This window comes from Eupeodes corollae, chromosome 1, assembly GCF_945859685.1.
Source record: "Eupeodes corollae chromosome 1, idEupCoro1.1, whole genome shotgun sequence".
Lineage (NCBI taxonomy): Eukaryota > Metazoa > Arthropoda > Insecta > Diptera > Syrphidae > Eupeodes > Eupeodes corollae.
This window is the reverse complement of record NC_079147.1, coordinates 131,498,828-131,512,834: the sequence shown is the minus strand read 5'-3', so window position 1 is coordinate 131,512,834 and position 14,007 is coordinate 131,498,828. Positions and strand designations below refer to the sequence as shown.

The 14,007-nt window shown below is 32.4% G+C and overlaps 2 protein-coding genes across 6 annotated transcripts in view; one reads left to right on the top strand and one right to left on the bottom strand.

The window, feature by feature from the left end:
• The window catches only part of LOC129940176 (uncharacterized), a 44,162-nt gene extending 38,034 nt beyond the window's left edge, over positions 1-6,128 (top strand). For all 5 annotated transcript variants that reach the window (XM_056048437.1, XM_056048435.1, XM_056048434.1 and 2 more), the window contains 2 exons: positions 896-2,067; positions 2,514-6,128. In XM_056048437.1, the coding sequence (XP_055904412.1) occupies positions 896-2,067; positions 2,514-2,756 (1,415 nt within the window). In that variant the 3' untranslated portion in view covers positions 2,757-6,128. The remainder of the gene's footprint in view (positions 1-895; positions 2,068-2,513) is intronic.
• Positions 6,129-12,383: 6,255 nt separating this feature from the next.
• On the bottom strand, positions 12,384-13,256 carry LOC129944701 (zinc metalloproteinase nas-4). The gene has a single exon (XM_056054332.1). The coding sequence runs from the start codon at positions 13,254-13,256 to the stop codon at positions 12,495-12,497; it is 762 nt and encodes a 253-aa protein (XP_055910307.1). The 3' UTR covers positions 12,384-12,494.
• Positions 13,257-14,007: the final 751 nt, after the last annotated feature.

Below are 14,007 nucleotides of genomic sequence, written 5' to 3'. Positions count from 1 at the left end.
CAGTGCAGTCCACCATACTGCAACCCCGTACATAATTATTGGTCGGATGACCGATGTGTATAGCGAGTAGGTTATGCGAGGTTGAAAGCCCCATTTGCTTCCTATAGCTTTGCTATAGCTTTTATAACTCTTTCCTGTATATTGGATTTCCAACTTAATTTTTTGTCCAATATCAGACCAAGGTATTTGGCTTCATTGGTAAAAATTAGTGAAATACCTTTTATTGAAGGAGGTACAATTACTGGGATCTTGTATTTCCGTGTGAAAAGGACGAGGTCTTTTTTTTGAGGATTAATACTAAGTCCGCAGTGATCAGCCCATCTAGTGAGCATATTGAGTGCATTTTGGAGGAGGTCTCTCAGTGTATTAGGATGTTCCCCTGTGACGGCGATAGCAACATCATCAGTATACGTAACCACTCTGTAGCCTTCCCTCTCAAGGGCTATTAGTAGTTCGTTAACCACTATGTTCCACAGGAGAGGGGACAAAACACCACCTTGCGGAGTGCCTCTACTGACAGACCTTTTTGTTCAAAAATCTCCCAAACTAGAGTTGATAATCCTGCTTTTTAGCATTAGATTAATCAACTCACAGATTGTGTATTCGACGTTTAAGGCCGTCATAGCAGAAGTGATAGCGGATGTGTCAACGTTGTTGAAAGCGCCCTCAATATCCAAGAAGGCCACCATAGTGTATTCCTTTTTCTCTAGGGAGTATTCGATAGTTCTTACCAGAGTGTGCAAGTCTGTTTCTACCGATTTCCCTTTGTCTCTTCTCAATGTTGTTACGTATATGAATATCGATCAATCGTTCCAGATATTGATCTTTAAAAATAAAGAAAAAAAAACATGCATACAAGTTATTAATTTTTGTTTCTATTTTTTTTATATTTCAGTACCTTCGCCCCCACTTTCATTTAATATGAACCGAAATGATAAAGAGCTTGTTTTTCATTGGTCGCCACCAAAATTACCATCAGGTCGTGTTGAATTTTATGAAGTTCGTGTTACAGTTCACAAGAATAATGAGAGTGAAACTCTAAAAAAATCTCGTGTTGTCGGTCATTATTGCAAGATGAACATTCCATGCTATGATCCTAACAACTCATATATTTTTGATGTGCGAGCTGTAAACCTTGCCGAAAAAAATGAAGTTGATTATCATACATTTTCAAAGCGTGATACATCATATTTAAGTATCCTACATCAAGGTGGAGCGAAAAAACGGCGTCATTCAAATGCAGAAATCAATGCTTCTATTGGGACCCTTTATCAAATCCATGAAACCGACAAAAACAGTCGTCATCGTCATGAACGTGAAAACTTGAATCTAATTCAAACAACAGAACCACCGTTTATAACAGAAGACGAAAGTGATGAAGATTTTATTTGTATTGGTGGGGAAAAAGAAACCCTTAAAATTCTAAGGCAATATAAGGATTCAAGTCAATATAAACTATTCTATTCACCGTGGCAAAATGGTCCAATTTTTTCATGTAGTGAGACAAAATTTAGTAAGCTGACAATGCTTGCATTGGTTGTAATTGTCGTCACTATGGCATTATTGGCTGCTGTATACTATGCTCGAAAAAAATACAACAAAATGAGCAACATAAGCCTAGTGATACCCGAAGGCCTAGACGACAACATTAATGTTTCAAAGGGTGTCGACAATAAAATTGAAAGAGATGAAATAATACGTAGTGATGAACTATTTTATGAAAAAGAAAATCATCGTTTGCTTTCAAAAGTTGGAAATGATTCTGGTTTCTTAAATAGCGTGCATTGTCTGGACAAAAGTAGTGCTTATGTTTGTTCGGATCTTCAAGACAGCGAAAAAAGTTCTCAAAGTACAGATTCAGTAGAATTGAATGATATAACAAGCTGTTCATACACCTCCTCACCTTCGCATAGCCCTAATGCGAATATAAGAGAAATGTCCATACCTGAAGAGAGATCGAATCCACCTATACTACAACCTTCCGTCCAATTGCGACCCTCCGAAAATGGCTATATTAAGCCTATAATGATGAGTAATGGATATGTACAGCCGCATGCTTTTCAAAAGGTAAGTACCATAGCAATGATTTTTACTTTGGTATTTTGTTTTTCTTTTTCGAATTTTATTGAATAATGAACACGTGAAATTTGAGATTATTTTGTTTGTCTTGTTACTCGCATGACAAACCCACATATATTAATTGGAATTTATTTGATTCGACTACAAGTGGTTCGAAGTCAAATTTACAAACGAGATTTGTTCAGTGTATAAGTGTATAATAATATATGGCCTCTTTATTGTTTATGTACAAATGTGGAGTATGCAGCCGTGATACAAATGCTATGTATAACAATATTTTACATTAAAATTCAGGTTTTGGTCAACTTTGTGAACAAATCAATATTGAATTAAAAATGTTATATTAACTATCGGTCCTTAAACTAAAGAGTGCATTTTAAATATTATAAAATCTGATTTTTTCTATAAAATTTATTTTATTTTTTCACTACTAGTTACAACCAAAAGAAACCCCATCTTTCAACGGCTACACATCTCTGGATGCAATGGGCAAACCAGTATTTCCTCAAGCATCTAGTACATCTTCTGCGCCAATTGCAGCTGAGAGTAATAGCTATGAAGTTGCTGTGCCGAAAAATGTGAACAACAAAGACATTGCGATACCACATCCAGTTAGTGGGAATATTTGCGGATATGTAACACATAAACAACTCTCTGATTTTGGGCGTCTACAATAAGTTATTTTACTTCAACTAGGTATTAGGTTTTTTTCTTGAATAAGACTTATAGGTTTAAGAAAACGTTATATGTTTTTTATATACTTCTTACTAAAAATTTATTTTGTACTTTGATTTCGAAATCATATTAGCTTTATTGAATTAAATAAATATCACTCTTTTATTTAATACATACAAAATCATTATAATATGTACCTATATGGATGTATATAACTTAAAAAAATTATAAATGATAAACAGAAAATGTAAACTAAAGTCATCATTCCCGGAATTCAATCTATCAATTATTCATTTTTCTCCAAAATGAAACATTAAAAAAACGCCATACTAAATCAAACATAATAGTTTAATTTCTATAAAACTCCCTATGTATCATTTAATTCTATTTCCATATTAGAACTTAATTAATTTTACCAATTTAAATCCTTAAAAATCAAAACTTCCTTCAGTTACTCAAGATTCTAAGTTTCATAGAATGATGATAATATAATTTGTATAAACTGAAATTTAACTTAAATTATCTTTGTTACAATTCTAGTATACTTTACATAACATTTTATAAAAATCATTTAAATTATATTGCGTACCTAGATATACATACATACATTACAAATATATAAACAAAAGTTGTTAAAAAGTACCGGAATTTAGAAATACATGAAAGAAAAAGACTAGCATTAATAATTTTACAAATACATTCAACCATATCATACAAAATTCAAATAACAGAATTGAAAAAACAAAAAACTCGATGCAAGAAATTCAATTCAATTAATTTTATTCTATTTATATTTTAAAGTCAGTTTTACATTTCTGTTTTAATCATATTTCTTGAGATTAACAGTGCTGATTTTTGTTTAAATGCGTTTATTTTGGCAATATATTATAGTTCCTTATTCATCCAAAACAACTTGGCATATGCAACCACGAAACAAGAATTTATGAAGTGATTTTAAGGACAATGGTTGATAAATTCTCTCAATTGTTTAATTTCTCTTTTCCTGTACGGTATTCAACCCACTCCTTATATTTGTAATTGAATTAAAATCGATAAGATGCTCTAGCTAAAACATAAGAGAAGTCCTTTACTATAAAAGTATTGTGTTGAAAGATCCGCCCACGTAGTATTATTTCCTCAGAAGAATATGTGAATCTTTTAATTCTTTATATGAAAAGAAAAAGATTTCAATATTATCAGAGTTATTTTTATTGCATCTTTAAATAGTATCATTGCTTTTGTGGTCCCTCGACATTAAATCGACCATCACGTCTGAAAAAACCTTTGAATTATTGCCTTTAAATCCTTGAAATTACGACAACAGTACAGTCATTTTTTAAAAGATAAATAATAATAATTAAAGTTTTTGACTTCAGACGCAAAACGGAACATAGTCAGAACCAAGAAAACCTCAAATTGTCTTTGTATTTCTGCGGACGAAAAAGTGGACGAATTTATAGTAATAATAGAAATTGAGAGTGTGTCATGAGGCGTACTGTAACACTGGATCGTGTAGATTGAACCAAACAAAAAAAGAAACAAATTGTATGAAAAGTGGATCTTCGTTCCTCGTGCAAAGCGAAAGAGTTAATTTGTGAGAAAACTGTGTTGTAATACTAAATTAGAAATTAGGAAAACAACAAAACCTAATTCTGATATAATGTTTCCTAAAGTCAGAAACCATCCTTGAATAATATTTTTAAATACAGCGGTTTTTGTCTATTTTTTACAAGGATATTATTTTAAAAATTAATATATTTTAAATATTCAGTACTATATTTGGTTTTCAAATTTAATCAAGCCTATTACCGATGCCGTCTAGTTTTTTCGATGTCGTGTTCTCGTTTTCTTTGTCGTGTCGTTTTTAAAGTGGTATTGTATAATTTTTTCGACGCGACTATTTTGTAGCAGATTTTTAAACTATGAAAATGTGTCAGAGATCTTTCAAACTGAATTCAAATTCTAAATCATTTCATTAATCGATATTCAACAAATGTGTTTTTTATTAAATTATTACCAAATAAATAAATTATTTAAATGATAAGTATTGCAATGTATTACAACACAAGCAGCGATAGTGATAATGATGAAGAAGGTAGGGAGCGAAATATTGCAAAGGCACAATTAATTTTTCAAATCGGCATCTACATTTGTAGCCCTGAATTTGCTTTGAATTATGTTTTGCGAACTTCCATTTCTTTGTCGTGAGCAAATTTTCAAACGATAGATACCGTCGTTTTTTTTTTCATTGTCGTCGTTTCCTTTCGTCGTTCAACACACTTGACGTTTACAGACGACAACAAAACGAGTGACAAAAGTTGAAAACGACTTATGGAATCCAGATTGTGTCGTGTCGTTTATGACATCGGTAATAGGGGTAAATATGTTTCACTTTTATAGAAATGTTACTACTTAAAGGCTAGTTGTCTTCTTTCTGCATAGAAAATAGACCTTACATCAAATCGTTTAGATTAAAAATTTTTCCCAGGTGTTTTTGATGAAAGTGATAATTTTTGTGATGCGACTTACTTTGTTTTGCAAATGTAAGCTACTTAAAGTCAGTTTGATTTGACTATCGTTATTAGCTTAGTAGCCCCAAATTTACAGAACATAATTGTATTTAACACAAAAATTGTCTATTAGGGTTTAAATCACCAATAAGTAAAAAAGCACGATAATGAAAAACAATAAAAAATATTTATTTCTACAGGCTTACACAATACTCTTAAAATGATAGTACTAAGTTTTTAGAGCTTCAAATTGCAAGGTCTTTCGTCTCGCTGGAATGCATTAAGATTTGAAATTAAGATCTGTTATTGTACTTACTCAATGTATTTAAATTTGTTATATTGATGTTTTTAATGATTTCGTATATGTTGTTAGAAGGTAGAAGAGAACTGATGTGGCATCTAACGGAACATAGATATTGGACTGAACCAAATTCGCAAGTATTTTTAGGTACTGCCTCTTGTGCGGAATTGTAATCCAAAAGTAATTTTTGCCATGAAAATAGCTTTCTCAAATTAGCCGTTCGGATTCGTCCTGAAAACTGTATTCTCCATCTTTTAGCCACAGTAATGGTTGGGAGTTGTAATTAACCAGGTCCTGGTTATCAACAAGCTCGTACAATACATAATTTAGTTGTTTCTTTAAGTCTTAAGGGGTCTATCATCATTGTTTAATTTTTAAATTGTATATTTGAGTCAGAACTTCCAAATCATTGAAACAGAAGAATAAATTTGTACATTTAATTGTTATTAAACTTAATTTAATTAGAATTAAATGGCATTTAGATCCATACAATGTTTTACCGCTACGAAATACTGTAATTTTGTTTTTATTATCCTGAACAATATTTTCGAGGTTATATTCAATATATCCCGATCTAATGGATATATAAAATTTCTTTAAATTCTATGGTATACAAAAATTAATTTGAACAATTTTAAAAGAATTTCATTTGAAAATTTTGGCGTTGTGATTAATGTAGCTACCAATTATCTGCTTAATTGAGATTTTTAGACAAAAACAGGTTTCAAATTCTAAAAGAATATCCATTAAGTAGTAAAACTACATCATTATCTCATTTTTGCTTAAAAGTGGATATTCTATACAATTTAGCATTCGAGTGAAGATGTGTGAATTAAACTGATTTTTCGATTTTCGTTATAAATATCTTTTTGGTTAGAGCTTTGTCAAATAGTGCACTTATCCAAATACCAGCTTTTTAGATAGATCACTTATCACGTTTTTTCTTATTTTCCATTCAAATTTGTTGACGGATTTTTCTGTTTATAGTTTTATAACTTGTAGTACGAGAGATAGGAACATTTTTTGGCGTTTATATATACATGTCTACAGAAACGGCGACCTTGAAAAGAACACCATAAATGTTAGAGCTAGAATGTTTTTAAACAAAGTACATTAAAAGAACACAAACATTTCCAGAAATCTAGGTATAATTCTATGATAAAAAATAAAGTCCACCAGGGATCGCGGACCTGTTTGTAATAGTGCGATCTTTAACATGATCTGGTTTCAATTCTTGTGTCAGCTAAGTTTTATATGGATGCATATGAATCGCGCTGTTTCAAACTGCGATTAAAATATTTCGTGACATTTCTAGTTGCTATGAATGATGGCGAACAGACTTATGAGGCCTCACTTAAACAATGGGTGTTCCATGCACGTCAAAAAACTGCGATAGAACCTTCGGCTAAAAGTTCCGTAAAAATAAGAACCAAATTAAATTCGACGCAAGTAAAATTGAATTGATAATAGAATCTTAGAAGACTATTAAATTATCTCATAAATATTTCTTTTTTAATCTTCTACTTGCTATTTGCTATGTAATAATTTAAATTTAATTATTTAAGACTAAAAATCATAAATACAAAGCGTGGACAAAAATTCAATTTTATTCGTGAACAATATGTAGTGACAATTTATATGTTGACAATTTTCACCAACCTGCACTAGCTCAAAAGGTAGTGCAGATTAATCAGAACCAAAGTACACTAGTTAAGCTCAATGAACGCTTATCATTGTAAGTCAGTGCAGATATGTCCAGGTAGCTGGTTGCAGCGGTTATATTTACATATATCATGGGCGTGACTTTAAAAAAAAATATGCACCCTTATAAATGCACACTTTCGAAACTACTATAGACGATTTAATTAATATTCTATGCTAATTCCTTTGTTTGGATCCCCTATTGAAATTATCAGCTATAATATAAAACATCAAGAAGTGAAAATCTTTTTTTAAATATATGCTTCAAATCAATAAACTACTTATAGTATACTAGAAATTCGCATTCAAAACTGCTCAAAAGCAAAATAACACAAACAAGCAATTAACAGCTAGTTCAAATTTCAGTCAAATGGACGAATTTATTTAACGTTGTAATATAATTTTTAAAATAAGAATATGGTTATGGTATATTCTCGTCATTACTTCGTATTTTGAGATTGAAAATACGACAAAATAGGTCATATTTTTTAAAGCTTGGCTATAAACTTAACGGAATATTAATTCCTTGGAAGGACATTAAAAAAATTCCTCAAAATATGAAATTAAATGATTTTCTTTTTAAAAAAATAGTTATAATACAAAATTGGTGTAAGTTAACGACTTTTAATGAAAATAAATTAAATAACTGTCAATGTTCGTCAATTCTGTTGTATTAATGTAAAGGAAGAACACATGTAAATTTAAAAATGTAATGCATGGAAAACAACGATTTTTCTTTTTCTTTAAACTAATGTGGGAAAAATTGAATAAAAATAGATATACAAAAAAACAAAATAAACAGTTAGAAAACATCGTTGCATGTACTTATTTACTTAAAGAAAACACAATTTGTATTTATATAAAAACAAAACGAATTTATGAAAACAATTATACAAATGAATATTTACTCGTACGTATACTAAAGTGTCTTTAACTACTCTATTTAAAAGGAAGATTTCTCTAGTGTTTCTTAATAAACTTGATATGAAAAACTGTTTTAAAAAATTAAAACAATATATATGTGTTGTATATTATATTTAAGTTAAGAGTTTTTGAGCTTTTTTAAAAGTAATATTTCCTGTCAAATTTGCCTTAGTTTTTGTACAACATATTGTTATAAAATAAAATAATAACCATTTAATTATTTATTATGAATGGTGCTTTTCAAATTATACAAAACGGAACGTGTGTTTGGATAGACAAGGGGTTTATACATATATGTATTATTATGATTAGATCTAATTTGAAGTCTATAGGAAAATGGGCAATAATATATGGGACCTGGTCTACCTACTTGATAGAAATGTCGGTTTTATTTTGAAACAAATCTATTCCGAGTGGGTCGCGATTAAAAATTTACGGACAAATATCCATCTTAAAATTAATTTAGTTATTGTATCATGCAATAAACAAGGACAAATTGTTTTATATTTAATAATTAGATGACCCGGTAAACTTCGTATCACCTGCATACATGGCTTTTTTTATACAAACTTCGATTTGCAGTGATGACTGATTGCGCTATGTATGTTTAATTTTTTTTAGTTACTTACTAAACAATTCATACATAACTAAAAGTAGTAGGTAAGTTCATTAGTGTACAAATGCAGCAGTAATGCAAGATTTGCGTTCATAAATGTATGTAAATACACTGCATTACTGCAGTCGGTAACTCTGTTCAAAACAAAAAAACAGTCTGACAGCTGAAATGCGATCAAACATTGTATCAAACCTGCAGTCATTTTATTTCTGTTGCCACTCTGCAGGAAAATGTCAGAATAATATGTGCAGGCAAAAAAAATAAATATTAATTAAATTCATTGCAAAAAATAAAAAAGTTGAAATATAATATTTTTACTTCATAGAAATGAATGAATTTGTTCCATTCAAAGCATTTAAAATAAGTCCTAAAAAAAACATTTTTATTGGACATTTTAAGATAATTTTGTAAAGACACTAAAAACCCAAATCCACTAAATACCTCAATTATTTCTGTCATACTTTTTTACAGTCGCCTATTTTGATGAACTGGTTTTTGATATTGTACATATATCTGCCGCATTCTTGGAGAAATTTTTCGGTTCATAAATGCATTGCATGAATTTTATCGGCATGACTTGTGCAACTACTTGCATTTTTGAACTCAACCTATATTTTTTCACTTTCGTTTTTACGAGCATAAATAAATAGAAACGATTGCTAAAAACACAAATATTCTAAATTGTTTCCGCAAATCAATTTGTCTTCTATGGCTTCTGGTCATGGATACAATTCTCGTTAAATTAGAGAGATGTGGAGTGAAGGCGGTAGCCTATGCGGATGATTTGGTGCTATTGGTGTCAGGAAAGTACACCTCTGTGATTAATGAAATCAGAGAGTCAGCTTTGAAGAAAGTTAGCAGCTGGGCTACGAGTTGTGGACTGGGAGTTAACCAAAGTAAAACTGAACTGTTGCTCTTTACCACCAAAACTACCGCCCTTCACGCTACCTCGACTCAACGCTCAAATCCTATCATTGTCTTTCAGTGCAAAATATTTGGGAGTTATACTCGACCCTAAACTAAACTGGAAACTAAATATTGAAGTACGGGTTAAGAAGCCCTGTGTTGCCTTCTACGCCTGCAGGAAAACTTTCGGCAAAAAGTGGGGACTTCAGTCGAAGATGAGTTTATGGACGTACACAGCCGTAGTACTTCGAATCTTAACATATGGTTCGATTGTGTGGTGGCCTGCTTTTAGCAAAGCCTATAATATTGATAAGCTAAAAAAGGTTCAGAGAACAGCTTGCGTGGGCACCACAGGAGCCATGCGTACTTGCCCAACATAGTTTCCTGCAGCGCTATTAGGCTGAAGGAATCAAACAGCTGGTTGTCAAAACCTTATGGTCACAGCAACACAACGAAATTGATTCCCTCAGATATTATCTCGGTAGACACTGACTACTGCACTCCTACTTTGAGCCTTAGTAAGCGGTTTAAGGTTATTTTCCCTTCCAGAGAAGATTGGGAGGATGACATCGTGTCGATAGGTTTCGACACAACATCTTTACTGACGGCTCAAAGATGGAGTGCGGAGTTAGTTCTGGGATCTTTTCTGAGTCCCTAAATGTAGCCAAATCCGTTAGGCTTCCTGACTTTGCTAGCGTTTTTCAGGCTGAACTGCTGGCAATAAGGAAGGCATGTAAGATACTTAAACAAAACCCAAACCAAAACCGAAAAGTGGCTATCTTTACAGACAGTCAGGCAGCTGTCAAAGCCCTTAACTCGGCCATATCCTCATCTAAATTGGTCCAGCAAAGTCGCGATGAGCTTTCGAACCTGAATATTAACCTCGGTGTCACCCTGACCAGGGTTCCGGGCCATAGTGGTATCGTGGGAAATGAACGGGCTGACGAGCTAGCCAGGCAAGGATCGGCCCTTCATAGCTCACTTGCGGAAATGGTTAACATTTCTCTTGGTGCTATGAAGGGTAAAATCTTTTATATCTACCAAACTGAATCAAACCGAGGGTGGAGCAATTTACCCAACTGCATTATATCTAGGAAGATATGGCCCACCTATAATAAAACCCGTACAAACGATCTTCTATGCAGGCCAAGGCAAGACATAGCCAGAATTGTTGCGGTTTGTACCGGACATTGGCCTGTAGGAGTTTATGCAGAGAAGTTGGGTATCTCTTACAACACCTTTTACCGTAGTTGTAGTGACCAAAGAGAAAGTGAACCGATAATCTATTTCCTCTGCAAATGTCCTGCTTTGTCAAACACTAGAATGAAATACTTTGGAAAAACATTCTTTCACTAACTTGATGAGCTATCTTGGACAAAGATTAGAAACCTAATCTTTTTTCTCAATGCGACAAAATAGCTGTAACATAAACGCTATGAAGCTTCTCTATAAAATCGCGGGTACTGCCTCTTGCGAGGAACTGACAATTCCTTTAAGAGTAATTCTTGTCATGGAAAAGTGCTTTCTCAAATTAGCCGTTTGGATTTGGCCTAAAATTGTAGGTCCCTTCCATTCCTGACAACAGTACTCGCACACAGGAATGGTTGCGAGTTGTAAGTCACTAGGCCCTGGTTCACAACGGACTGTGGCGCCAACCAATTTAGTTTTATTTAGTGTGCCATCGAAAGTTTTTTTTCACGGTTATTGCCTCTTATGAGGATTTAATAAATCCTCGTTGAGTAATTCTTGTCATGTAAAGTGTTTTCTCAAATTAGCCGTTCAGATTCGGCTTAAAACTGTAGCTTCCCTCCATCCCTGACAACATTACTCGCATACAGAAATGGTTGATAGTTTTAAACCACCAACATTTTTTATTTTTAATACAGATAATTTCAGCGAATTGAAAAGTTCCTTAGGATAATACACCACGCCAATATCGACTGACTTAAACTAGAACAACCGTCGACATTTCTGTTTTTTTTGTTGCTTATATCGCTCTTTCATATGCCAAGTTAACGTCTCCCAAAGAAAATTATTCTTCAAACAATCCAATCCCGAAGTGGATGGTTTAAAGACTAGATTGGTCTATCCGAGCAGGCAAATGTTGACTTAAACTATAGTCAACTTGCCTCTTAAAAGCCAACTTTATATCGCCCAATAGCTTGTCTGGATGAAACCTATAGAACGCAATACACGGAGCACGCCAAAAGCTCACTGCACCGCATAATTTACATTGGACTAGAGTACTAGACTACGATCTCCGTGAAAGAAACTACTTCCACGACAAATATACCATGAAACAAATTTCGTGCATGTTCAGGCTTAGAGGAGAACTCCTTAATTTGAACTTTGAATTTATGTTTAAATAAAGTCAAAATCTAAATCTAAACAAATATTTCTCTTTCACTCAAAGTAATTTCCGTAAGATGACAATGACAGTAAGGTTCAGCCGACATAAGGAACTTGAAAGTTAGTCGAGAGTCTAGTATCTGATTGGCCAGCTGCCAAAAAATTACCTTCCAATCAAGGTAATCGAAAAGTTTTGTGTGTTTGCTTTTTAGGTTTATACATTAAAATTAAATAAATTATAATTAAAATTAAATATAATATAATTACAAGTTTATTAAATAACCACACCAAAGAAAAAAATAATCTATACAATTTTCTGTTTCATCAGATACAACTTACTCTAAATATTATAGTGTCATACATACTTACCTATGTATGTATTTTATTTTTCGATTTTATTTATTAATATTATTTTTTAAAGTTATTGCTAATTTCATTTGCAACATTTATACATTCGGTTAATTTTTTGTATATCGCCTTCCGATGGTTTAATCAATTGACCGAGTCTAGGGAACGGATTTACCTTATCCGATCGAACTTTTATTGACTTCTTTAGTGGATTTTTTGCAAACGCATATTCGGAGTAGTGCATTATACTGCCGTAGTCGTAAGGAACATCATAAGGTTTTGCGTATTCGACGGGTACTTTAATGAAGTTATGATAGTTCTGGATATCGATATTGGTCCAATCAATGTCAATATATTCGTCGCGGTCAAACCGTGATTGTTCATGAAAAATACCCATGACATGCATTGTCTCATGCTGCACTGCTCCGGGAATTGTGAGACATAATGGGCTTAAGAAGACATTATGTGTTGTGGCTGGCAAAGTTTGGTAGCCCACTTTTGTCCCACATCGCTTTCCGCTAGTCGTGTAGACAACACCTCTTTCACCATTAATTGTAGTTGATTTGTTTCGCTGTTCGAATCTTACGCAGGTATTTTCGTTAAAATATCTTAGTGCTCTTTCCACTGTATCTCTTTGAGCTGGAGTGTATTCATCAGAAAATGTGTACGGAATAATATTATTTGGCCATTTTTGAGCGTTCCACCGTACGGCATTACGAGAAGCAGGATTTTCGTCAGAATCAACTTCATCATAGTAGTTTTCAAAATATTCTTCACAGTTTGCGAAGTAGCTCAATAAAACAAAGCTAGTAAAGCAACAGGTAAGTTTGCTTATAAAATAACACATTGTACTTGGTGAACATTTTGAAAAGCTTTACGTTTTTATAAAAAAGTTATAATGATTGGGGTAAGCACGAAAACAGGTGTGTCGTGTACAAGTCTCTAGATACCAAGGTGCATTAATTTCGTGATAGCAATAGATTGATTTTAAATCAAATTGTTTTGATTTATATTCAAGAATATTATTATCTTAAAAGTATATGTATGTACATAGGTTGCTTCTTATTTAACATAAAACATACCAATGTAGGAGTATTTTGATTTTTTTTGTTGTATTTTGTATTTTTGTCTTTTTAATGAAGTGTATGTTTATAAATGTAGGCAGGTTGGTGGATCAGACAATTCAAAGAAGTGTGATTTTATTTAAACCCTTATTCCCCACGAAGACTACGCGAAACATTTATTCTGGTTATTATCAAAATTATTTAAAAAAAGTTGTTGCAGTCAACTTCATTCTTTGAACGTAAATTCTGACTAAGGCATCTAGTTAGTTTTTCAAGCGTCATTAATTTCAAATTCAGAACTTTACTTCACAAATCTCTACTTTAAGTTCATAGTACAAAAAGTACCAACAAAATTACTGTCTTAAAAATACTCCTCAGGCAAGCTACAACTCCACCACGATTTGTATTTTGTATTGTAAAGAAATATTACTTATTTTTTTTCCAAATTGACAAGGTAACCTTTTACAAAAAGCATTAAATAAAGTCGGGCAGAAAATAAATAAATCATAGAGTAATAAAAGTTCAGCTTTCATT

Bases quoted from the DNA above. Each gene is read 5' to 3' on its own strand.
- LOC129944701 (XM_056054332.1), bottom strand. From the start codon at position 13,256: ATGTGTTATTTTATAAGCAAACTTACCTGTTGCTTTACTAGCTTTGTT.